General features: G+C 41.0%; 1 protein-coding gene across 4 annotated transcripts in view; it reads right to left on the reverse strand.

Annotated features, from left to right (window-relative positions):
• The window catches only part of CORIN (corin, serine peptidase), a 229,110-nt gene that overhangs the window by 70,062 nt on the left and 131,128 nt on the right, over positions 1-27,920 (reverse strand). For 2 of the 4 annotated variants that reach the window (XM_038556026.1, XM_038556025.1), the window contains exons 6-7: positions 11,826-11,939; positions 1,310-1,417 (exon numbers count right to left, since the gene is read on the reverse strand). In XM_038556026.1, the coding sequence (XP_038411954.1) occupies positions 1,310-1,417; positions 11,826-11,939 (222 nt within the window). The remainder of the gene's footprint in view (positions 1-1,309; positions 1,418-11,825; positions 11,940-27,920) is intronic. The other 2 variants (XM_038556027.1, XM_038556028.1) reach the window with 2 other exon arrangements.

The raw sequence follows: 27,920 nt of genomic DNA on the forward strand, positions 1-27,920 counted from the left end.
AGCTGCTTCTAGAAACTATCTAGTTTCCCAGTATGGGGCCACTTCTGACACTGGCCACTCCAAGGCATTTCTCTGATCCTTCCCCAACACCTGCTTCAACATTTTCTAATGCTGAATATTATTTCACATTATTTGCCCAGGGTATCTCCTCCTGTTAGCCTGCCTTTTTGTTCGTATTACAAAGTCCTCACGTCACTCAATAATACACTACTTAGGGATCCCTGGGTGGCGCAGCGGTTTGGCACCTGCCTTTGGCCCAGGGCGCGATCCTGGAGACCCGGGATCGAATCCCACGTCGGGCTCCTGGTGCATGGAGCCTGCTTCTCCCTCTGCCTGTGTCTCTGCCTCTCTCTCTCTGTGTGTGTGACTATCATAAATAAATAAAAATTAAAAAAAATAATAATACACTACTTAAAAATTCTAAAGGTCAACCACAAAGTCAAGAAGGTAAATAAGGAAAAGGAAGTTTGCTGCTTTTAATTCATGAGATGGCATTCACAACTGAACACAGCTCTTTAAATAGTAGGTTCATCCTTTTATTTATTAAGATGTAGTGGATATATAACATTGTGTGTTTATGCTAAGTGAGGTAAGTCAAAGTAAAAGACAAATATCTGTGTGATAGCACTTTTATGTGGAATCTTAGCTGAATTTGTAAAAAAACAAAACAAAACAAAACAAAACAAAACAAAGAGTAGAATGGTAGCTACCAAGGTCTGGGGTGGGGAATTGGGAAGATGTTGTTTATAGGTGTAAACTTAAAAGTAGCAGGCAGGTTCATTTTCTTAAAAGATCAGATCAGATTTTGTACATAAAATAAATGTGCGTGTCCTAACCCTATATATCACCACTGCAGAAGCTGTCCCTGCAATGCTTGGCAATCAAATAAAGGAGGGGTCCTTGGTTGCATATAATGAGGGGATCAGACACATGACAATATGTGCCTGCCAAGTTTTGCTCTAGAGCTCAAAATCTAAATATGAGCCATTGCTTCCAACCAAAAAGAGAAATAGAACACTTTCAAGGAGGAAAAAATTATTACCATATTAACAACTGTAACCCATCTTTCTACTCCACTTCTTAAGCACCTCCTTATTATGAGTCTATATGAGAAATATTACATTTACACATAAGACGTGACTGAGACCAGTAATTGAAGAAAACGAACTCTTTCTAAAAATTAAGAAACCAATCATTTTCTAACTTAATTTGCTAATCACTTTAACAACAACAATCCAGAGCTACGAGTTCTGGATTATACATTTCTGTAACTTTAAATGAAAACCTTTAGGGAAACAAGCCTACTTACCACAGTTCTGCTCATCACTCAGGTCCCCACAGTCATCGTATCCATCACACACGAGGCTGTAATTAAGGCACTTGCCCGTGTGACAGTGGAAGAGATTCTCGCTGCAGTCTGCACATAAGAGAAGCCACTGATGTGTCACCAGAGCAGAGCAGGGTGTTACAGTAGTACTTCATTTAACAAGAGCACATCATGAGAGGCAAATCATAATGGTTACCGGGTCCACATCTACTGTTTTACCAGTGGGGAGACTGTGGTACAGAGAGATCCAAGGTCTTGCTCAAGGTCACATGGGTTACTACAGAGCCAGGACGAGGACCTCCTGGCTTCCAAGCTGATGCTTCTATCACTTTCTGAAAGTCTTTATGTGAGATCCACTGTACAGTCAATATGAAAGTTCCTTTATAACAAGTAACACTCTCAACCTAGTTGAATGAACTAGGTTCATAATGAAGCTCGTGCTCATGCAGAATGAATGACTTTTAATAGAGAGTGAGTACTTGTTTCCTTTAAAATGAAAGTCTAGTTTTGGCAATGATAAGCATAAACATAATTGAGAGAAACAATTATTTAGATTATAAGGTTGTTATTTTCACACAAATTTTATCACTCAAGTCAACTGAGTGTTTCATAACAGGACCCTCGAATAAGCAGTACTGGACTAGATTACAGTGGCAGGATAAGACTAAGGGATGTGTAACCGCAGGGAGCTTAACGTTTAATATTGAAGTAAGCAACATGCAATGAAATTTTAATAAGGTAGATCTTGTACGTGGGTAAACCAGATAGTTGAGTATCCTGGTTCCACCATCTACTAGCTGTGGGAACTTGAGCGTATTCGTTAAAAATCTATGAGCCTGTGAAGCGATTTATGACATTGGGATAAGATCAATTGCTTAATAGGGTTTGGGGAAGAGAGTAATAAATCTGTGTAATGCAAATTAATATATGTAAGATGCCAACATAATTCAATGGAGAAATAGTGCTCTTCAACAAATGGTGGTGGGCCAATTGCAAAGTCTGGCTTTTACCTCAACCTGTATGCAAAAATTTTCTCAAAGTGGATCATGGGCTTCGATGTAAGAGCTAAAATTATGACGCCTCTAGGAAAAAAAAATAGGAAAAAGAAATCTTTTTGACCTTGGAAGAATCCTTGGATATACCACATTCTTAGATATAATGACCAAAACACAAGCCATTAAAAAAAATAATAGTAAATGGACTTCATTAAAGTAAAAAATATTTGTGTCTCAAAAGATACTATTAAGAAAATAATAAGACAAGGCACATACTGAAATAAAAGTTGCAAATCATGTATCTGACAAAGCACTTAGACCCAGAATATATATAGAACTCCTACAGTCAATAATCAGACAACTCAATTACAAATCCACAAAAGAGTCGAATAGAAAATCTTTACAGAAGATGTGCAAATAGCTAATAAGCACATAAAAAAGGTGCTCCATAGAACTAGTTATTAAGGAAATGCAAATTAAAACCATAACGAGGTACCATTACATATCCCCTAAGGTGGCTATAATAATAATTTTTTAAAAAATACCAAGTATTAGCAAGGCTTTTGGGACACTGAAACTCTCATATGTAGTTGGTGGGGATGTAAAGCAGTAATGCCACACTAGAGAGCAGTATGGTAGCTTTTCATAAAGTTAACTATAGCCTTATCATACGATTTATGAATTCCAACCTCAGAAATCTACCCAAGAGAAATGAGATAGACATCCACACAAAGACTTGGATGTAAACGTTCATGGCAGCATTATACACAATAGCCAAAGACTAGAAACAATCCAAACGCTCACCAGCTGGTGAATGAATAAACAAAGTATAGAATATTCAAATGATGAAATACTATCCAGCTTAAATTAAAACTATCACACTGCTAAAAAAAAAAAAACTATCACACTATTGATACGTGCGAGAGCATAGATGAACCTCGAAATCATTATGCTAAATAAGAGAAACCAGATACAAAGACTACATATTGTACAAGCCATTTATGAAATTCCTAGAAAAAGAAAACTTAGAGAGACAGAGATCAGAGCAGCGGTTATCTGTAGCTGGAGGAGTGGAAGTGGGATTGGCTACAAACAGGTGGGAGGGAATCTGAGAGGAGTTGAAGAAGTTCGAGAAGGGGATTGTGGTGATGGTCATACGACTCTATAAATTTACTACAAATCAATGGGATAACATATGTATGGAAATTGCACCTCATGAAGCTATAACAATGTTTTAATTTAATCTGTGTAAAGAAGCCTGCACTTAATAAGAAATGAGATTTCTTGAATGTATTATCTTTTCTGTTATTTAAAATCAATTAAATGGGGGCACCTGGGTGGGTGGCTCAGTCAGTTAAGCGTCTGCCTTCGGCTCAGGTCATGATCCCGGGGTCCTGGGATCGAGCCTCCGCGTCAAGCAACCTGCTCAGGGGGGAGCCTGCTTCTCCCTCTCCTCCCTACTCATGCTCCTGCTCTCCATCTCTCTCTCTCCTCTCTCAAATAAATAAATAAAATCTTTAACAACAACAACAACAAAAAGCGAATTAAGTTTAATGATCAATAGTCCAGTCTCCTAAATTCTAGCTGATGGTTTCTCCTCAAGCCTATGTCTGCATCTTACATGACTGGTGATGGGTACTTTTCACTATAAACATCCCAAACTCCATGATAATTTGAATTTTGACAAGGATCAAAATTCTTGGGCATTGATCAATTAAACTGTTAGCCACATACATCAAAATATGATACTTGTTGGGCACCAGGTAGCTCAGCAGTTGAGCGTCTACCTTCGGCTCAGGTCATGATCCTGGGGTTGCGGGATCGAGTCCTGCATCGGGCTCCCCACAGGGAGCCTACTTCTCCCTCTGCCTGTGTCTCTTTTATTTTAATAAAATCTTTTTAAAACATCTTTTAAAAAATATTATACTTATTACTACATGAATTATAAATTTCTATTTCCTGAAGCCTTCTTCGAAGAAGCTACTTAAATACTTTTAGGATTACATCATTTTAAAAGTGTAAAGAGCCTTAGGGACCATCTGTTCAGGGTCCACATTAAAAGGGTGTGTATGTGGACAACACACACACATACGTGCCTACACATATGCTCACACTTATAACACATGCAGAACTTTGTAAGTACTTTTCATTTTTTAATTTCCCCCAGGCTGAATAGTTTTAATAACAAGGATGACCATCATAAGGGAAAATGCACTAAAAAGAGGTCCTAGTTTTCACTCGACAGGACTATTTCTTCCCACTCAGCAGAGGGTGCTAACTCCTCACCCTGCACCCCACTGCCTGGGCACTCCTGCTAGTCCAGTCGAGAAAGGTTACAACTTTGGTCTCCTGCCCACTGAGCAGAGTTGAGGAATTTGTGCATCAAAATATATACATTTCCTTGGGAAGTTTTAGGTCTTTTTGATTTTTGCTCTGTTTTTTCATCTAAACTACTCTTGTGGGAAGTTTCGAATTAGTATGCTAGAATCAGCAAAAACCAGGGGCCGTAACCTGACCATCAGTGCAAAAGTATTTGCATTCCCCAGAGGAGGGGGTGAGGTGGAAGGGTGACATATTTTAACCATATGAGTTAATTTTTTTTTTTAGCAGCACACTTTTTTTTTTTGGTTGGTAAAACTAGAGAATCACATACTCCTTTTAGAATCTGATTAACCTTGGAACACATCAAAAATTTCCAAAGATTCATGCATCCCCTCTATGAGGCCCATTCTGAAAACCCTGGTAATTCATATCAAAACACCCTGTCCTAGATATTCTTTAAATTAACGCTGTCATTTATTAAGTGATTTCATAAAAATAAACATTTATTTCATAAACGGAGATGACTCAAGCATTTAAAAAAATTCATTATTATTCACACAGGTGCAGATTCAACTTTTCCATCATGATGACTTACTTGGTTAGAAGCCGTTTTCAGAGTTTAGATACAAAATTAGCTGCCCTTGGAAAACAACTTGTCACCTCCCTAAGGTCTGTGTGATTAGTAAACACACAAAACCTTAACCCGAGGCCCCGCCTAGCAGAAATGAATAGCAAGTAGCAAAGATCACAGTGCCTCCTTTTATTGGAATAAATGTTTATTTGAACTGAAAAGAGATGTTGCCAGCACAATTTAGGGCCAACAAATCAAAATTTTCAAAAGCCTTTTGCTGTGACTTCCTTGCTCAACACAAGCATAATTTTATGTAACCTAAGGTAGATGTTTTTCTAGATATGGATTTTTTTTTTCTTCTTGAGTACCTGATACCAAATGTTACTTCTGAAGTTCTTGCATGTTGATACTCATTTCTGTTTGGTATCTTACACTAGTTATTAACTCTTGTCCCTTAAAATTATCATTAAAGGAGAAAATTTAAGAACAGAACACCTTTCATCCAGAGCTTCATTCTTTTAGCTCAGTCTCTATGAGTCTTTAAACATAATTGTGTTGCCTCAAGATTCAAGTATGGAGGCTCAGTTTCCACCCAGGGGCGCCCTCGGTTTGAGATGACCAGAGAGGTTACTTGGTTTGCCCACAGTTGCCCAACTCATTGCAGTTACCAAGGTTTCTTGACACCCCGGGTTCTTCTGACTGACGACTCCTAGCCCTGAAGGAAGACTTCTCCACAGCAGTACTACTGACGATTTTGAGTGGGTAATTTTTGCTGTGAGCACTATCCCGTGCATTGTAGGATGTTGAACAGCATCTCTCACCTCTACCCACTAAATGCCAACAGCACGTCCTCCAAAGTCCTTACCTGTGACAATCAAGTATGTCTCCGTACACCTCAAAACTGCCTTCGCTTCAGAACCACTGAATTAGATTTTCCAAACATCACTTGTGTCCAAGGCCTGGTTTCAATCCCATCTTTCCAACAGCTTTCTCCACACCAACATAACTCCTCATGATGCTGTCTTTGTCATACTCAAAGGACCTACCTGCCTTGTCTTTTTGTTTACACCAATTCTTTTCCTTTATGACATCTCCTCTATCATATTGCCTTAAAGTACTGTATTCAATGATCTCCATGTGTATATGTTATTTCTCTGATTAGACTCAAAGACTCATGCAGAAAGAACCCATGTCTTAACAATCTCTGTATTTCCTGGGTATCGAGAACATGCTTCACATGTAGCAGGATTTCTAGAATATTCAAGTATATTCAAGTTTTATCGATTCGTGTAACAGATGGTTACTAAACAGAAGTGAATTTTCCAGACATCTGAAGCTCCTTCCTTCATTGTAGAATGCAATATTTTCCTTTTTTGTTATTTTAATGGAAATATTTCTGGTATTTACTGGCATCCCTGCCTTAGTAAAAAGGATACAGTAAATATGGTCATTTGGGGTGATTTAGAAACATCATCTGGAACACCAGTTTTTATTTCATGCTGTTTGGGTTGCCTCCTTTCTAAAACAGCTTCACCTGGTGCTGGTTTTAAAGCTGTTGTGGGGGATCCCTGGGTGGCGCAGCGGTTTGGCGCCTGCCTTTGGCCCAGGGCGCGATCCTGGAGACCCAGGATCGAGTCCCACGTCAGGCTCCCGGTGCATGGAGCCTGCTTCTCCCTCTGCCTGTGTCTCTGCCTCTCCCTCTCTCTGTGACTATCATAAATAAATAAAAATTTAAAAAAATAAAATAAAATAAAGCTGTTGTGGATATTTGGGGCACCTGGGTGACTCAGTTGGTTATGCATCTGAGTCTTGGTTTTGGCTCAGGTCATGATCTCAGGGTAGTGAGACCGAGCCCTGTGTCCAGCTCCACACTCAGTGAGGAGTCTGCTTCTCTCTCTCTTTCCCTCTGCCCCCCCAAATAAATAAAAATCTTCTAAACAAAAAAATAATAAAGCCATTGTGCATATTTTAGTGTTTCTGTTTCCTCAGCATATCCCCTGACCTTTATCAGCTGTCTCCAAGACTTCAAGTGGTCATCCTATACAGTCTGGAGGTGAGAGGTTCGGGGCAGGGATGGATGGAGGTGAGGTGCAAGATGGAGGTGAGGGAAGATGTGGTGAATAAAATGGCAATAACTTAGCATTCCTTCAGAGATATCACATGCCAGACAGACGACAGTCTATGTGCTGCTTAGCCGAGGGTTCATTATTCCGCACAAGAGTTCTAGAGACAGTTACTGTTATTGTCTCCATTTTACTGATGAGGACCCTCAGGCCCAGATAGATTGAGTGACTTCCCCAAATTCACAGAAGCAGGAAATGGTAAAGAAGAGATAGGAGCCCCAGGCAGCCTGACTCAAGAGCTTGCAGGAGTAACCACTACACTTTGTGGTGATTAGTATAATTAGTTAGACTCAGAATAAGTAGTTAACCCAGTATAATTAGTACATAGTATAATTAGTATAGTATGTAGTATAATTATACTAAAATACAAGTCAACCAATTTTACCCTAAATTCGAGCAAATGATTTCCAAAAATATTTGACAGTGATTTTACGTGGCATAAGGGGGCAGCTGTTTTCTTTGTGACAACTCTTTTCCTTAAAGCTCTTTGCTTTGTGACAGCCATTATTCATTTGCTAAGGACTAGCTATGTACCAGACACTGTTCTAGAGCTGGCTATAGAATCAAAAAGTGATAGGATGTGAGTAACAAAAGAGACACTAGATACTCCCTAGTCCAGTGGTTTCAAATCTGGCCGCATATTGGAATTGCCCGGGCAGTTTTGCAAAGGTACTGCTGGGTTCCACCTCCAGACCAACTGAGTTAGGATCCCTGCAGGTGGGCCTTCCTGCAGATGCTAATGTGCAGCCAGCCTCCGGGACAAAGCCTGCAATTGAGGGGGTAACCTGCCTAAAGTCACAGAGAGAGGACTTTCTAAAAGAAAACTTTTAATTTTTGAAAATCTTTTCACTACACCACTGGAATTGTTCCAGGTGGTTGGAAATGCATTCAAGCTACAAACACTTAGGAAGAGATTGAAAAAAGTGACAAAATCAGTTAGGGGAGAAAGTCAGGAAGAGGTCCTGGATACCTGGCTTGCTGATGTAACATACAGAATTGTTGAATCACTGGGTTGCACCCCTAAAACTAATATAACATTGTGTGTCAACTACACTTTGATTAAAAAAAAAAAAAAGGCAAACAAACAAGTAATAGAAGACCAGGTTCAAATCTTGCACTCTGAACTCCTGGCACAGTCATCCATCAACTCTCAACCTCAGCTCTGCGTCTCTACAAAAGGAGTAATACCTCCTTTGCTGAAAATTAAATCAGATCATGTAAATAGATGCCTCTAGCAGAGTTGATCAGGGGACTCACAAATAATAATTCCTTCCCTTCCTTTCTTGGAAGGCAACCCCCCTCCTCCTCTGCCAGTGCACCCAGGGAGCCGGCGTAGGCCTACCAAAACTCCCCCCCCCCCCCCCGCAGGAGTCTGTAGGCTGCATGCATGCTCTGATTGGCATCCATGCCCTATTTCGGACTTACCCTATGCCTTCACTGCGGGGGGGGGGGGGGGGGCCACTGGGAGTGGGGCACCCTCAATAAATGCACTGAAATGCCCCAGGCACTGCCTGTTAAAACTCAGAGTCGAATGTCCTTGTGAGTTTGGAAATAATTACACGCCAAGCTTTCAACGTCTAACTAAGCATTTTCATAGACAAAATTTCTGAAGGGATGTATTTTATTTCCTCAGCTGACTGGAGCACATGGGCATGGAAATAGGACTTTTCTGCTCCTGAGGAAAGTCCGTATCTTCCTCTATAAACTCTTCGGCTCCCAGGACATTGCTCTATGCCTTACAGGACAGTGATGCCTGCTTTGTTCAGTCACTGACTAGGAAAATGTACTCCTTCAAATTCAATTGCAAATTGTGGCCACAATCTCTTACTGTGCAAAGTGCAATGCTCGATGCGCTCCGTGCAATGAAGGAAGGTAATGATGAGCGGTGTTGGCCCACCACTGGGGCAGAGGCCCATGCGGAATTTTAATAATGCCCCCATGGGCCACATTAGAAGAGAAGGAAAAGATTCCACCACATTTCCCATTTTTGGATATAATTCTAGTGAATTATAATTATAATTCCCTACTGTGGGTGCTCTATAAAATATTCCCTCCTAAATCCACAGCAATACTCCCTAAAGTCTACATCCCATGAAAATGCTGTTCGTGTAAAACCATATGCTACAAGCTTTTCTGAAGAGGGAGTTCCAAATTAGAAAAACAAATGTCTTGGTGAAAACATTTCCAAAATATGGGGGGCATGTCTGAAGTTCCGTAGGATGCTCCATACTACACCAAATAATAATAATAAAAAAGAATGCGTGAACAATAAATAAAGGTGGGGGTGTAGAGGAATGAACAATTCTGAGGAAATACCAAGTTAAGCAAAATGAATTCGTCTTTTTAAAAACTGTGGCATTTCTCAGAACTTTTAATGTGTGAATATGTATTGCAACTCTCTGAAAAGTAGATGTGATAGCATTTGTCAAATTATTTTTTTTCTCAAGCAATTTTTAAGGCTCAGGTACACCAGTTTGGGAAACACTGACCTGAAATAGAACCATAATATGATACCTTTCAAAACTTATGATAAATAAGCATCCCAACCCTTCATATAACACCCTCTATATGGTGTTATAGAGGTGTTCCACCTGGCAAACTGACCATAGAAGCTTTCCATTAAGGTCAACAATTATGAGCTCTTATATAGCCTTGGTAGCTCCTACAGGGACTAAAACAGAGCTTTTGCTGATTATAACCATTAAAAAGCAATTAGGGGTGCCTGGGTGGCTCAGTTGGCTAAGCATCTGCCTTGAGCTAAGGTCATGACCCCAGGGTCCTGGTATCCTATTGAGCTCCCTGCTCAGTGGAAAGCCTCCTTCTCCCTCTCCTTCTGCTGCTCCCCCTGCTTGTGCTCTCTCTCTGTCAAATAAATATGTAAAATCTTTTAAAAAATAAAATTAATAAGTTATAAAAGTAATTAGAACACAATTGCATATGGCTCTGCTTTGGATGCAAATCCTGCGATGTATTATTGAAGCTAATTTTTCCTTTTTTATCTGTTACATAAGTGCAAAACAACTTGAAAGCTGAATATATGGGAACCCCGGGTGGCTCAGCAGTTTAGTGCCACCTTCCCGTCCCCGTGATCCTGGGGACCTGAGATCACGTCCCACATCCGGCTCCCTGCACGGAGCCCACTTCTCCCTCTGCCTATGACTCTGCCTCTCTCTCTGTGTGTCTCATGAATAAAGAAATCTTTAAAAAAAAGCTGAGTGTATATATGAACATAAATACATATGTTATGGACAGAATGCTTGTCTTCCCAAAATGCGTTTGTTTAGATTTAGCTCCCAGATAACTGTATTTGGAGACAGGCCTTTTAAGGAGGTGATAAAGGCTACATGAGGTCATAAAGGTGTGGGGTCCTAACCTAATAGGACCCTTCTAAGAGGAGGAGACCCCAGAACCCTCTCCCTCACCCTCTCCGCCTCCAAAGAGGTCAGGTGAGCGTGCAGGAAGATGCAAGCTGCCTAGAAGCCAAGAAAATAACTCTCATCAGAAACTGAACTTTGTTGACCTTCATCTTAGACTCTCTGGCCTCCAGAACCACAAGAGAATGACTTTCTCCTGTTTAAGCCACAGGGCCTGTGATATTTTATACCACAGCCCAAGCGGACTCCTACAATATTAGACAAACACCGACCAATTCAATCAAAACAACTCATCAGATCCACAGTAAATAAATTGTTTATGGCTGGATCGAGCAATCCATGGATTTAAAGTAGTTAACACCATAGACTATCTCTAAATTTAGAGAAACACAAACAAGAGACTTCACATCTGCTGTGTCAGGAATGTCAAGGGTCCCGAGGGTGAGACATCTCTCTATTGAAAATGTCCTTTTTTTGAAAAAACGGACCTTTCTATTCATGAAACCGACAAAACAAAACCAAGATCCTCACCCACGCGAGACCAACAAAAGACCCTCTTCCAGTTTTAAGACACTGGGTGCAAAACACGTTTCCATCGAGACCTCTAGGTCTTGAGCTCCTAACGGAATTGCGCCTTTGAAAGGGGCTCAAACACTCGGCCGGCCCACGTTTGCTGCAGGCAAACTAACACGCGTCTACGCCAAGGTCCTGTGGTCGTCGGGGTCTGACCCGGGGTGGCTGTCGGTTTCCCCTGCACCTGACACCTGCCCGCCTGCCCGCTCTCCCGACGCCCCGCCCCTTCTCCCGACGCCTCGCCCGCACCCTCTCCCCACTCGCCCCTCCCCTCCCCGTCGCCCCGCCCCTCCCGGACGCCCCGCCCAGACCACGCCCTCTCCCACTCGCCCCGCCCCTCCCTGACGCCCCGCCCAGACCACGCCCTCTCCCACTCGCCCCGCCCCTTCCCACAGCTCCGCCCCGACGCCCCGCCCAGACCACGCCCTCTCCCACTCGCCCCGCCCCTTCCCACAGCCCCGCCCCCCGCCCGCCGCCCCGCCCCCCCCCCCGCCCCCCCCCCCCCCCCCCCCCCCCCCCCCCCCCCCGCCCCACGCCTACTGCACTGAGCCTCGTCGCTCCAGTCCCCGCAGTCGTTGTGGCCGTTGCAGCGCAGCTTGTGGGGCACGCACAGCCCGCTGGCGCACTGGAAGCTGTCGCCCCCGCCGCAGAGCGCTGGGAAAGGAGGGAGGGAAACCCGGTCAGAACAAGCCTTTTTCCTGGAAAGTCAGGACACATACCGAGCAGAGAGAGCCCTCCTTGCCGCTCTAGATCTGTCTCCACGTCCCCCACCCGGTGCTCTTGGACCTTCTAGAACATTGACTGTGAGACTACCTGGGAAAGCCACAAAGACGGTTTGCCCGAGAAAAGAGAAAAAACCCAAACCTCCCCCCATGGGCTTGTAGCTGAGAGGGTCCCATGCCCAGGGCAGGAGGGGGTCCCATGCCCAGGGCAGGAGGGGGTCCCAGGCCCAGGGCAGGAGGGGTCCCCAGGCCTAGGGCAGAAGAGGGCCGGCTCACCAGTTGCACAGCCTGTGCCTAGGGAGGTGGGGGGTGGGGGCATATGTGAGTATTTTTCTTAATAGTTGCAATTTACTTAAAATGAAGTACTACTGCTTAACAAACATTAAAAAACAAACAAACCCTACAACCCTCTTCTCAAAGGCTTCTCAATGTTGCACAGAAAAAGTTATAGTAAAAAGAGTCAATTGTCAATTGTGTGCTTGAACCAAGCCTCTGGGCACCCTGCCCTGTAGTCAAATATATTTATTTGCCTTAAAAAAAAAAAAAAAAAAAAAAAAAGCCAGTTAAAATTATCAGTCTATTTTGGTGTAAGGGATATGAGATAACATTAGCTAATAATTTTTTCATTCTTTTCTTTAACACAGTTACACTTTGATATTTTTTGCTTTTTAGTATATGATGGTGCCCTTTTTAAAATAAAAACTCAGCAAATAATTGTTTCAAAATTATGGTAGACAATATAGGTAAGATTTTTAAGGAAAATCATTAAAAAAGGGAAAAAATCAGGGGTCAACCTGGGTGACTCAGCCTGTTAATCAGGCTTGAGCTTGAGCTTAGCTCAAGTCTTGATCTCCAGGTGGTGAGTTCAAGCCCCTTTTTGGGCTCCAGGCTGGGGTGGGGAGACTACTTAATAAAGGTTGTGGGGGGATCCCTGGGTGGCACAGCGGTTTGGCGCCTGCCTTTGGCCGAGGGCGCGATCCTGGAGACCCGGGATCGAGTCCCACGTCGGGCTCCTGGTGCATGGAGCCTGCTTCTCCCTCTGCCTGTGTCTCTGCCTCTCTCTCTCTCTCTGTGTGACTATCATAAATAAAAAAAAAAAAAAAAAAAAAGGTTGGGGGGGATTAATTGCTTTTCAAAATAAAATGAGTGTTGAAATACATGTAAATATTTGGTAATGTGTATCAAATGCCTTTAAAATGCACACTTTAGGGGTGCCTGGGTGGTTTAATCGGTTAAGCATCTGCCTTCAGTTCTGATCATGATCCCAGGGTCCTGGGATAGAGTCCCACAATGAGCTCCCCGCACAGTGGGGAGCCTGCTTCTCCCTCTCCTCCCCACTCATGCTCTCCCTCTCTCTCTCAAATAAATAAAACCTTTAAAAAATAAAATAAAATGCACATTTTAACCTTTAACCAAGCATCTTATTTCTTGGACCTCATACAAAGGAAATCATTATAAATAAGTGCAAGTTTTTATTTTTAAGTATATTTATACCATCAGGATTTATAAGGAAAGGATAAAATAGCTATGCAACAGTAGGGGCTGGTTAAATAAATTTTGTTACCTTCAAAATAAGAAATACTGTTACAGCCATTGAAAAGCACACTGCAGAAAATACTTGATGTCTTGGAACAAAGTTCAAGATAATTTGAGTGGATAATTGGAGTGGAAACACCATTCTGTATGAGAAAAACATGAAACAATGTGGCCTAGGAAAAAGTATCTCAAAGGTTACCATGATTCTCCCTAGTATTAGGATTTACAGTAATTTTTATTTTCTTCATTTTACTTTACTCTGAATTTTCAAACGTTCTTATACATTGTGTCTTTTTTATTGAAATATAATTGACACATAACATTATCTTAGTTTCAGGTTATTATACAGCATAATAATTTAATATTTATATCTACGGTCAAATGATCACCTCTGTAAGTCTGGTTACCATCCATCACCATTCAAAGTTAGAATGTTTTTTTCTTATGATGAGAACTTCTAAGATTTACTCTCTTGGCGACTTGCAAATAAGCACTGCAGCATTATGGACTACAGTCACCATTCTGTACATTGTATCCCCATGACTAACTTATTTGATAGCTGTAAGTTTGTACCCCTGACCCCCATTCACCCCCATTTCATTCACACCCAACCACCCTCTCCTCTAGAAACCATCATTTTGTTCTCTGTATCCATGTGTTGTGTTTTGTCTCATTTGTTCCTTTGCATTGTTTTGTAGATTCCACATGTGAGATCATACAGTATTTGTGTTTCTCTGACTTATTTCACTCAGCATAATACCCTCCAGGCACACTCATCTTGTTATAAATGGCAGGGTATTACTTTTTTTTTGTGTATATATATATTTATATATATGCAAGTTATATATATATAACATTTTCTTTATCCTTTCATCTATCAATAACCACTTAGATTGTTTATGTATCTTGGCTTTTGTAAGTAATGCTCCAATGAACAAAGGGGTGCGTATATCTTTTCAGTTTAGTGTTTTCCTTTCCTTCACATAAATAAATATCCAGAAGTGGAATTACTAGATCAAATGGTAGTTTTATTTTTAATTTTTTGAGTCACTTCCGTATTATCTTCCATAGTGGCTGCACCAATTTACATTCCCACCAAAAGTGCATGAGGGTTTCCTTTTCTCCAGATCTTTGCCAACATTTGTTATTTCTTGCCTTTTTGATAATAGCCATTGTAACGGGTATGAACTGATACCTCACTGTGCTTTTGATTTGCATTTCCTTGATGGTTAGTGATATTGCACATCTTTTCATGTGTCTTTTGGCCGTCTGCATGTCTTCTTTGGAAAAAATGTCTATTCGGATCTTCCGCCCAATTAAAAAATCAGATTGTGGTTTGTTGTTGTTATTGCTGCTGCTGCTGCTGCTGCTATAGGTTGTATACCTTCTTTATATATTTTGGATATTGACCCCTTATTGAATATATCATTTGCAAATATCTTCTCCCATTAAGTAGCTTGCCTTTGCATTTTGCAGATGGTTTCCTTTGCTGTGCAGAAGCTTTTTAGTTTGAAGTAGTCCCACTTGTTTATCTTTGGTATTTTTGTCTTTGCTTTTGGAGTCTGATCCAAAAATTCATCAATAAGACTGATGTCAAGGGGCTTTCCATCTATGTTTTCTTCTATAAATTTTATGATTTCAGGTCTTACATTCAAGTCTTTAATCCATTTTGAGTTCATTTTTGTGTATGGTGTTAGAAAGTGGTCTGGTTTCATTCTTTAGCATATGGCTGTCCAATTTTCCCAACACCATTTGTTAAAGAGCTCATCCTTACCCCACTATTTATTGTTGCCTCCTTTGTTGTAAATTAATTGACCATATATGCACAAGTTTACTTCTGGGCTCTCTGTTCTGTTTCATTGATTCATGTGTCTGTTTTTATGCCAGTACCATACTGCTGTGATTACTATGACTTTATAATACAGTTTGAAACCAGGGTGTGTGATACCTCCAGTGTTGTTCTTTTTTCTCAAGATTGTTTTGGCTAGTCAGGAAATTTTGTGATTTAAAATTTAAAGGTTGTTCTATTTCTGTGAAAAATGTCATGGAGTTTTGCATCTGTGTTCATCAGAGATATTGGCCTATCATTTTTCTCTTCCTTTCTCTTCCCTTCACTTTCATTTCCTTTTCTTTCCTTCTTTCCTTTCTTTCTTGTGATGTCCTTGTCCAGTTTTAGTATCAGGGTAATGCTGGCCTTGTAAAATGAATTTGGAAAAGTTCTTTCCTCTTTAGCTTTTTGGAAGAGTTTGAAAAGAACAGGTATTAAATCTTTAAATATTTGGTAGAATTCACTAGTGAAGCCATCTGATCCTGGACTTCTGTTTCTTGCTGGGAGATTTTTGGTTACTGACTCATCTCCTGTCTTGTAATTGGTCTACTCAGATTTTCAACTTCTTCATTATTCAATCATGGAAGATTGTCTGTTCTAGGAATTTATTCATTTCTTCTAGGTTGTCTAATTTGCTGGTGTATACCTGTTCATAGTTTTTAAAGATTCTTCATATTTCTATAGTATCAGTTGTAACTTCTCCTCTTCCATTTCTAATTTTATTTCTTTGAGCCCTCTCTTTTCTCTTGGGGAGTGTAAAGATTTGTCAATGTTGTTTATCTTTTCAAAGATCAGCTCTTAGTTTCATTGATCTTTTCTATTATCTTTTCAGTTTCTATTTCATTTATTTCTGCTTTGATCTTTGTTATTTTCTTCCTTCTACTAACTTTGAGCTTTTTTTTTCTTTTTCTTCTTCTAGTTCTTTAGATGTAAGTTTAGATTGTTATTAGATTGTTATTTGGGATTTTTCTTGTTGCTTGAACCTCCCTCTTTGAATTGCTTTTACTGCATCCCAAAGATTTTGATAAGTTATATTTCCATTTTCATTTGTTTCAAGGTACTTTTTGATTTCTCCTTTAAACTTTTCATTGACTCACTATATATATATATATATATATATATATATATATATATATAAAACAACTTGTTTAATCTACACATATGTCACTTTTTCAGTTTTCTTCTTTGATTTCTAGTTTCACACCATCGTGCTCTGAAAGATCCTTAATATGATTTCAGTCTTCTTAAATTTATTAAGACTTGTTTTCTGGCCTAACATATAATCTATCCTGGAGAGTGTTCCATGTGCATTTGAGAAAAGTGTATATTTTGCTACTTTTGGATGGAGTGTTCTATAAATATCTGTTAAGTCCATCTTGTCTAATGTATCATTTAAGGTCAATGTCTATTGATTTGTTGTCTAGATAATCTATCCATTGATGTAAATGGGGTATTAAAGGCTCCTACTACTAACACTGCACAAGGGTTCCCTTTATTCCACATCCTCACCAATGTTTGTTATTTCTTTTTTTATAATGGTTTTTTGTTTGTTTGTTTGTTTGTTTGTTTGTTTTGAGAAAGAGAGAGAGCAAGTAGGGAGGGGAAGAGAAAGGAGAGAGAGAATCCCAAGCAGGCCCCATGATCAGTGCAGAACCTGATGTGGGGCTCAATCTCACAAACTTGAGATCATGACCTGAGCTCAGATCAAGAGTCAGACCCTTAACCAACTGTGCCACCCAGACATTCCTTGATAATAGCTATTCTAACAGATGTGAGGTGATATCTCAATGTGCTTTTGATTTACATCTCCCTTAATAATATTGAGCATCTTTTCATGTACCTGTTGGCCATTTGTATGTCTTTGGGAAAATGTCTTTAATCCACTTTTAATTAATTAGTTACAACTCCAGTATGATTAACATACAGTTAGTTAATTAATTATATTACTCTTGAGTACAATATAGTGATTCAACAGTTCTATACATTACTCAGTGCTCATCATGATAAGTGTATTCTTAATCTCCATCTATTTCACCCATCCTCACTCCCCACCCTGCCCACTTCCTTTCTGGTATCCACTAATTTATTCCCCATATTTAAGAGTCTTTTTTGTCTCTTTTTCTTTGTTCATTTGTTTTGTTTCTTAATTTCCACATATGAATGAAATCATATGGTATTTGTCTTCCTCTGACTTATTTCACTTAGCATAACACTCTCTAGATCCATCCATTTTGTTGCAAATGGTAATACTTCATTCTTTTTTTATGGCTGAGTAATATTCAATTATATATATATATATGAGATATATCCATTTTGTATCCGTTCATCTGTGGATGGATATTTCAGTTGCTTCCATATTTTGGCTATTGTAAATAATGCTTTAATAAACATAAGGGTGCATATATCTAGCCTTCCAAGAACTGTCCAGTAGTTTCAATCCTATGGTACCCAGGAATGCCTTCTCACCACCAGAGCCAGGTGATTAAGAAGCATCCCCTGTGTGGACCATGTGCACCTGGTGGCTTTAGCAAGGCAGTGGAAAAGTGCAGGGTGGGGGTGTGAAGAAGAGCTTAGGGCTGGGGCATGCCACTGGCTTTAAGAAAGTGAAGCCCATGCCTGTCATATTTCCCATGTTCCTGGGCCCAAGGAGAGTGGCTGGCACTCAGGAGGTTCTTAGTTAATATATGATGGGAAAAAGTCACCTCAATCCCAAGGAAGCACAATATATTGCCAAAAAGCAAAGAAAATCATGCAATTAATGGATTATTTTCCAATGCTATCAAGGAAGCCAGAATTTTGATTTGCAGACCATTAAGTACTGGTCTATTTAGTTAAGTTTCTTATGATGCTATTTCATGTGTGATCATCATAAGATCAACAACAAATGTCTGGTTTTCCATTACATGCCACCATTTCTGTATCAATACAAATTACATCTATGGACTTAAACTGTCAAAATATGGAGCCTGTTTATATTTCAAATAGTCTTAGAGGATTCAGCACAGGAATGCATTCCTGTACCTACAGATACAGACTTCTAAAAGGCACACAGGAAACCAGATATGAAATGAGAATCCAAAACACTAGGTTTTACTGGCCAGTCTATACAATATCCTCTCTCTAGGGTTGAGAGAAAATTCACAAGGCATGAGTGTTTATCCTATTGTTGAGATTGTTTCTGTCTTATATTAGAGAGTGCAGAAATCCCATCTGTCTGCATTTCAGCAGCTGCAATGCTTCAGGAGAATTCTTGCATTCCCTGCCCCCTGGCTCTGATGATTCCTCAAGAAATGTAGCTGAAAGTTCAATATTACATAGCTCCTAACATCTAAGTTTCATCCTTAAGACCCCATATATTTTATGCCAGTAAAGCCATTTTCTGTGTACAGTTATATCAAATCTGGATCAAATTTAAAACATAGCATTGTTTGTATTGCTTTGATTATTGACATCCCTCTATCTTGGCGGAGTCCACAGAAACTGACTTCTTTTGTGTGGTTCCTCAGTGGGAGGTGTGGCTGTCCTTGGTTTTAGGACATTGTAATTTGTTTCTTTATTCTTATTCTTTCTTTAAAGTTCATAGTTTCCTTAATTAATATTATTTTTGTAAACGTAGAATAATTTTTGTATACTTTCTGTTTGATTTCTCCTTAACTTGCATTCAGAATTTCCACTTTCATGTGTGTGTGAAACTGTTCAACTAACCAAGTGCTTCAAACACATCCTATTTGGAATTTCCAAAGGACCCCATAAAATAGACAGGAAGGCACTCTATCAGAACTTCCTTAGGAGGAATGATGATTTACAAATACAGAAACTGGAGTGCCATGTGGTTAAGACAACAATTGCCCAAAGTCATATAAATAGCCACATAGACACAGAATCATGAGGTCTGAGCTTTAGCCCCAATCCTCCATACCACACTCATGCCCTGTTTCTTGTTCGGGGCAGTTGTATAGTCACCTGGTTTGTGGTCCAAAGGCATCAAATTCAAGTAAAAGTTCAAATCTGTATTTTTTAGGTGATTTGGACCAGATGAGATGACATTATATTTTGCTCTGTTTTTTTCTTTTTTTGGAAAATACCCTAAGAGAGCTCATAACAAGTTTCTATAGAGATTGTTTCAATCATAAATTTCACTTACAACAATCATCTTCATTCAAACTTCGTTCAAACTGTCTTTTGACTTTGTCCTCAAGGTGACAAAGAGAGATACCATTTCCACTAACATCATCTATAATTCTAAGAGGTACATGTTGGACTTTAAATCAATGGCAGATTGATCAATGGAGGATTCATTTGTTAACTGAACATATAGTTATTGGGTGTTTACTACGTGCTAGGCATTATTTTAGCACCTAGAGCTATAGCAGTGAAGAAAACAAAAATATTTCCCTACCTTTGTGTAGCATATGTTCTACTGATCATCATCTGATAAAGATACTTTTATCAAGTAAGGATACTTTACCAAAGCAAACTTCCATTTACACATGTGGCAATGATCAGCATTAATGCAATGATAGCAGCATACAAAGGTGTATTGCCTAAGTCTGCATGTCCAGATGATCGGAATAATTTTGAATTACCTGGACTGCAGAATTCTCTGGATATGAGGAGTATATGCCCATGAGGATGATTAGCTCTTTTCAGTATTTTGGTCTCTGATAACAGACTACTCAAATAACATCCACATCCTGAAATGACCTTTAGATTTTTTTCTGCAACTGCTTCCAGCCCTCTCAGTTCTTTCTGCTGTGCATTATGACCAGCATTTATATTGGCAAATGCTCTCAATACTCTAACTGTTAATCTTTGGAGTCCCTTTCAGAAATTACCTACCAATCACTAACTGTATAATACCCTCATTCACCCAGTCTTTGAGCCTTTGTATAAAGTCTGAAGCTTGGGTTCAACTGTACCTCTGAAGAGAAAGCTGACCTGGCATAGACTGTTATCACCTGAGCTTGTACTAAGAGCCCTTCATTCTACCTGCTGCTTGAAATCAAGCTACCGTCAACTGCTATTGCTCTTTCCTTTGACAAGATTGACTACATGAAAAAGCACTAAGTATAATCTCTTAGCAGCTGATATAAGAATTCCTCTTGGGGAGAGCACCGAATCTTTGGCTTGATAAAAGGATTGAAGTGAAAAATAAGAGATGAGAAAGGAAAAAGAAAATCGAGGATATGCTCAAGTAAGCAAGTTTGGTCTTACCCTGCTTTCCAAGCCATACTCACTGGAACAATTTCCCTTTTGTTGAGCACTACGATGTTTGGGGTAGGTACACATGGGTATCAGAGAACTCTGCGTATGAAGGAGTAAAGGAACCCCATGGGGAGGGAGAGGGGCCAGTGCTGATGGACACTGTTTTGGGGGAGAGATTTAAAAAAATATTGGTTAGGTCTCCCTGAGAAGCACAGTGGAGAGAAGACCTTTTATAAAACAGAAATATCTAATGGGATATTTCCAGTTGTTTTCTGAGGGATGGGATAGGTATTTCTTCCTCCATCTGCCATGTGGAATTAACAAAGCTTATGTTGTTCTCTAAGATTTTAACTCACTTAGGTAGCCAATTTGGCACTTTTCCAGGAGCTTGGGACACATCACTGAGTACAGAATAGATCCCTTGCTCTGTGGAGATTATATTCTATGGAGACATATACTAATAAACGTAATAAATAAAAAGTTATTTCTTATGATAAATGCTATTTAAAAAAGAGTCAACAAATTATGTGGGAGTTGGTAGGACGGGTTCCAATATTAGTTAGGGTGCCAGGGGAAAGCCTCATTGGAATTTGACATCTAAGCATCAACTTGAAAGAGGTGAGGGAGTTAACCAACTTTCAGGGGAAGATTTCAGCAGAAGGAAGTCCCAATGCAAAGAGTCTCAGGAGGAGCATGTCTTGCATGGCTGTGGGAAACAGTAAAGAAACCTGTGTGGCCACAGTAGAGCAAGTGGAGGAGAACATGGCCAGAGATGGGGAGGCAGAGTAAAAGGGAGGAGTCAACCACCTAAGACCTTGCAAGGACTTTGTAACTTAGAGAAAAATCAAGTCATTGCAAGGTTTCAGTAAAAAGTGTCATGATCTGATTTATGTTCCCAAGGCTCTCTGCCTGTTCTGTTAAAAATACTCTAGGAGGGCAAGGAAAGCAGTAGAACTAGTGTTAGGAACCTACTGAAGTTATCCAGAGAGAGTAATGGCGACTTGAAGGGAGCAGCAGTAAAGGTGCCAAGACATAATTGGATGCTGGATGTATTCTCAAAGCCGAGCCAGGAAATCCTCCAGGATTTCCTGGCTCATTTGATGTATGCTGTGAGGGAAAGACAAGAGCCAATGAGGACTTCAAGTTTCCAGTCAGCCAGATGATTGGAATCGCTGTCTCCTGAGGTGGAAAAGCCTATTGGAGGAGCAAGAGTGGGTGTGTGGGGGGAGAAATTTGGAGCCCCACTTTGGACATGTTGCATCTGACATACACAGTAGATGCCCAAGTAGAGATGTCGAGTAGGCAACTGGATATAAAAGTTCAAAGTCTAGGAAAGAGGATAGGATGACAAATACAAACATGTGAGTTGTCGGCATATCCGTGTAATGCCGGTGTGCCTGGTTGGGATTTTGGCAATGTGCAGTCAGTGGGGACTCTGCTAAGAGTGTTTTTTTGTTTGTTTGTTTGTTTGTTTTGATAAAAGTGGTTTTAATGGAGTGAAGCGGACAAAAGTCTGACTGCAGTATGTTTAAGAGAGAATAAGAAAAGAGGTAATGCCGAAAGGAAGGACATTTTTTTTTCCTACAGAAAAGAACAAAAAATTTGGTGGTAGATAACAAGGGAAGTGGAGTTTTTTTTTTTTTTTAAGAAGCACTTTTAAATGATTTTGTGCAAGTACATTCTTTGTGAGAAGCAGAGTGGTACTGAATTCTGCCTACAGTGTGGCTTGGATCAAATAAATAATGATCACTCTTGAAGATAGAGGAGACCGGAGATGAAGAATCGTCAACATCCTGAATATATTTATAACCTGAAAATTATATCTTTGTGTCCTTCTAATCTGAAATCACTAACATGTGGCTTCCTCAGAAAAAGTATGTATCTTCCAAGATGAGAAATCCTCTCATTCTCTTCTTTACCCTCTTCAACATCTACTGGGCATCTGTAAACATGGTGCACCATGCTAATCCCTTCTAACGGATACTCAAGACCATCAGAACTACAGACTGTGTAAGAAAAGATTTTCTTTATGATTCAAATACTTTATATTAGCAGAAGCTATGTATTTGTTTGCTTATGGTCTCTGTCTCTCCCTTCCAGAATACAAGCTCCTTGAGGGAAAGCACTGTATCAAAAAAAAATTTTTTTTCACTGCTGCATCCTGAGTCTAGAATAGAATCAAATATTTGTTTAAATAAATAAATGAAGACAGAACATAAGGTGCCTAGCAGAACTAAATGATCATATCTTTCAGGGGAGATGTTCAAAGGCAATAAATATCTTCTTACACATTTTATCGTTTTGGTTGGTAGGGAAATAAAGGGCTGGTGTAATATTAAAATCCTTCCGTGTTAGTGTGGGATACTCACTGGAACCTGCAGACAAGTGAATATAAAGGACCCTTCTACCTAAAATAATCTTTCCCACTGGCTTGTGGAGATGTGATGAATGTTCCCCCCCAAAACCTACACCCACATTACTCAATGCTTAGGTTGCATTGGAGGTTTTCAGATGAACTCTAGGGTGCCAAGGAAAGGGGCATTGGAGCCCTGTCATGGGTTGGAGGGGGGTGTCTTTAGTTCCCTACTCCAGCCAGGGAGCTCTGCTCCTGTCCAATTTACATATTTCCGTCCATTGAAAATAGGTTTTTGCTGCCAAAAACAAGTTTGAAAACCCTTCACCCTTAAGATTTCAAGTGTTTAGTTAACGTCTGAGAGAGATCACACTTCAATCTTTTTTTTGGGGGGGGGGCTATGAACACTTAGTTCTGAACTTAACTATAGGCTGTTGGCCTCATTATATTTAGGCTTGAAAGGATGGGCTGTCAGATGCGTAGCATTTGAGGTGGGAGCTCAGGAAAGTTAGAAAACATGAGAAGGAAGAATGAGAAGTGAGGCCTGGAAGCACAAGTGTGCCCAGGATGACCGGCCCTGCCCCAAGGTGCAGTGGGCGTGGATCTAAACGAGTCACACTATGGTGCGAGAAATGCCACATCACTTTATTTTTCTAAATCAAGTTAATTCACACTTCCCCACTCAAAAAGGTGATGAGAAGTAGTATTCAGGCATGTTTCTCAGGGGTTTCAGCCTCCCTGGGGGGGAAGGTGGTGCAAGGATGCCAAGGGGCTTGCTTGGTACCTAGAGGAGCCGAGGAAGGGATGGGGCTCATCCTCAGAGATTGCTGGGGTGCGTGGTTCTAAGCTCTCGGGGTTTACCCTGGACAGGTGATGCTGATCTGTACCAGGGTACAGGGTCACGGTCCCCAATGTCAGGCTTTCCTGGTCGCCCCACACAGCCCTTTCCCCATGAGAGCCTGCCTCTTCCCCTCTGCCAAGAGGCCCGTACCCTGCCTCATGGGGGACATGGCAAAACTCCGCCCTGTCCCACTTCCAAGCCCCCAGTGACTTCTCCTATGTCCCCGGTGTGTGTCTCTACCCGGCCCTCCGAACCTCCTCCCCCCGTTTCTACCCAGCCCTCCGAAACCCGTTCGCCCATCTCTAACTGGCCCTCCGAACCCCTTTCCTTCCTTCTCTACCGGGCCTCCGAAACCCTTCCCCCGTCTCGACCCGGCCCTACGAACCCCAATCCACCGTCTCTACCAGACCCTCCGAACCTCCACCCATCCTCTCTACCCGACCCTACAGACCTCCTTCCCCCGTCTCTACCCGACCCTACGAAACTCCACCCATCGTCTGTACCAGGCCCTCTGAATCCCCTTCCCCTGTCTCTACCAGGCCCTCCAAACCTCCTTTCCCGGTCCCTACCTGGCCCTATGAACCTCCTTCCCCCGTCTTGACCCGACCCTCCGAACCCCTCCTACCCGTCTCTACCCGGCCCTACTAACCCCCTTCCCCAGTCTCTATCTGCCCCTCCGATCTTCCTCCCCCCCCCCCCGTCTCTACCCGGCCTTCCAAACCCCTTTCCCCGTCTCTACCCAGCCCTTGGAACCCCTTCCCCCCTATTTCTACCCGGTCCTCCGAGCCCCTTCCCCCGTCTCTACTAGGCCCCTCGAACTCCACCCATCGTCTCTCCCCGGCCCTACGAACTTCCTCCCCCGTCTTTACCTGGGCCTCCGAACCCCACCCATCGTCTCAACCCGGCCCTCCGAACCCCTCCCCCCCCCCCCGTCTCTACCAGGTCCTCCGAACCCCCTTGCCCCGTCTCTACCTGGCCCTCTGAACCTACACCCATCGTCTACCCGGACCCCCGAACCCCCTTGCCCCGTCTCTACCCGGCCCTCCGAACCCCGTTTCCCATCTATACCCGCCCCCCCCAACCTCGTCCCACCATCCCACCCTCCCTGGGTGACGCTGTGGGATCTCTGCTCTATCCTTCCCTCCTCAATGCTGGGCTCTCCCTCCTGAAAGTGCAGAAATGATAACACACATTCTTTTTGTTTTCTTAGCAGACTCCTCTAGGGTACAGATTTTCCGTTCATTCCCGACGGAGCAAAGACTCTATTAGCACCTTTCAACATTTGTTCCAAGGCCCTGTCCGGACCGTGTTCCTACTGCGCCCCGCACACGCTGTATGGTGCGGCCTCCAGCCCCCGCATCCCGTCGCGGTGTATGCTATGTAGTCAGCAAATGCCAGCTGAATAAATGCACTTAGAGACTTGTTAGCTTACCTGTCCTAAAAATAGAAGTACCACAGTGACTTCCTGTCTCATGCTCAGTGGGGCCCACAGACTTGCTGCAAAGACCCGGTGAAACCAGTTCCCTCACCCAGTATGACTCTTAGTTCCAAGTCCCCCAGCGCCTGCTGTATAGCATGTTCAATCAGTGACAAAAGACCTCTGTCAAATACATGTTCAGGGGCGCCTGGGGGGCTCAGCGGTTGAGCATCTGCCTTTGGCTCAGGTCATGACCCCAGAGTCCTGGAATGGAGCCCCACATTGGGCTCCCCACAGGGAGCCTGCTTCTCCCTCTGCCTGTGTCTCTGCCTCTCTCTTTCTGTGTCTCTCAGGAATAAACAAACAAACAAATAAATAATCTTTTAAAAAAATACATGTTCAAAGAAAAGCCAAAACAAAACAATTCCCCTAATGAAATGTCCTCAAGACTAAGTTACTGCTTGGCTCATTTTATCTCTCCCTCTGAAATAAAGCTATGCTTTGATTCAATGGAAGCTTTGCCATCTGGCCTGCAGCTTAAAATCCTGAATATAAGAACTAAGTACATGTCTTGACTGTCAGACAGCATGATAGAGGACCTATCATTCTATAGAAAAACCAGTCATTGTGAAATTATCTAAAAATCATTAGCAGGAAACAAAACTAGGCCTGTAACTGGTGACACTCCGATAGGAGAAAAAAAATGTAGGCAGAGCTTGCAAAGCAGTTCTGTGTCATCATTCAACATCTCAGGTAAAATCACAGTATAAAAAGAGCGTCAGACATGGTCCTGCTTAGAAGATTTTAAATCTAATTAGAGAGAAAATAAGAAAGAGCGGAATAAAAAGCAGGACGTTAGTTTCACAATCAGAGACTGTCAGAAATAGACTGTTAAGCGGAAGTCTAAACAAAACTTAAAAATACATATATATTTATTCATTCAACATCTCAGAGCGAAGAAGAGAGAAGGAAAAACTTCCAAACAGGAATTGTCAAATTAAAAGGATATACTAGTTTACTACCTCAAGTTTTAGTGTCTAAAAGTCCCAAATAGAACTCTGAAACAATTTTGCCAAAAACCACCGGAAAATAAGATGCCCACCATTTTTATGTTAGTTATCATTTCCTGCATCTAAGTGCAATAAGACAATTTTGAAAGAACATGGACAGTTTAGAAACTGAGTACCGTCTACCCTCTTGACAAGGCAGGGAGAGATTTCTAAATTCAGAGATAATTACTCAAACACTTAGGTTTTATGGAGCGTGTTACTTTCGGAATTTGCTTTAAGAAATCAACACTTTATTTTCTAAACAAGTGATTATCATTTAATCGTACTTAAAATATTTTTGAGATCTTCCCCAAACATAAGGCTGTCTCAAATGGTATTTTGCAAGTATTGGTTATGAATCGTGAAATGATAATAATAGAACAATATATGCATTACCTTTGACAAATTTCAAATATAGGATTTTTTTTTTTTACAGAAGAATAGGATATATACATATAAATCTAAGAGAAGTAAAAGAGACACATATTATTTGGAAAGAAAACAACAATCTCTTGCATGCATAGATGGTGGTATCTGAAAAATGATACATCCTGGCACTGTTCCGGACCTTTCTTAAATGCGAAGCTCAGTCACAACACCTATAGGAAGACTTAGGAGAAACATAAACAAACAAAAAGTAATAATCCATTTGAAGAGCTAGTCCACATTATTTTTCTTACTTGTTAGGCTATCCAAATTGCATTTTATAAGTCAATAGTTGATGGATTTCATTTTTCAACTCAAACCAAATTTACGTGTAATCCTAATTTATTTTAATTTAACTCATTTTCTATATCAACAGCCTAAAAGCTGGAATAAACTGTTCATGATGCAATAGTATGTGGCCCAAGACCCAGAATAAAATAAATATATAGATTTAGGATTTACTATAAAAAAGAGCTTTGAGAAAACATCTTTTAAAAACAGATCACAGTTCTATCCTGAATGTCTACAAATTTACTTTGAATCCTATGAAGATTGTTTTATATCACTTTCCCACCTACTCCCTGTTATTAATTATTATAGCTCACAGTATTCCAAAGCATTATCATCTTTAAACCACTGATCTTCAGGATACTGCAGGATCTCACCTATCTTCCACATCAGCTCGCCAGTAGCTGGATGGCGAGATTCTGAAGCCCTAGTTTAGAGCTCTGGCCCATTCCTTCTCTCACCCCCATCCTCTTAGCCGATGGCAACAAACCCTACTCGCTCGCCCTCACACATGCATCCCATTGCTTGGGGTCAAGGCAGGGATGGGAAAGTCTAGATACTTCCAGTCATCTGACCCCTCGAGCTTAAAGCACCCCAAAATAATCAGGAAACTTCAGTTCTAAATGGTACCATGGTTAGGAGACAATAAGTTAATGCTGAGGAAATTTCTAAGTACTCCCTATAGTATCCATACTGAGAGTGATGGGATCTACAGACCAGAAAAGGGATGATTCACAATAATGACCCTGAGATACGAAAGTAAAAGTCATCTTGGAGAAAAAGTATAAACCTGGATTTAAAATAAGCTATGTGTGCTGGTTTGGGGAGGTGATTTGACCTTCCTGAGCTTTGGTTTCCTTATCTGAATCCTACCTACTTTGGTATTGCCTTTGAGTTTATTGGTCAGTAATGGATATAAAGCACCTGGCACCGAATTGAGCAGCACCCAGTATGTTCTGTGTACGAAGGG

The sequence above is a fragment of the Canis lupus genome, chromosome 13, assembly GCF_011100685.1.
Source record: "Canis lupus familiaris isolate Mischka breed German Shepherd chromosome 13, alternate assembly UU_Cfam_GSD_1.0, whole genome shotgun sequence".
NCBI classification, from domain to species: Eukaryota; Metazoa; Chordata; class Mammalia; order Carnivora; family Canidae; genus Canis; species Canis lupus.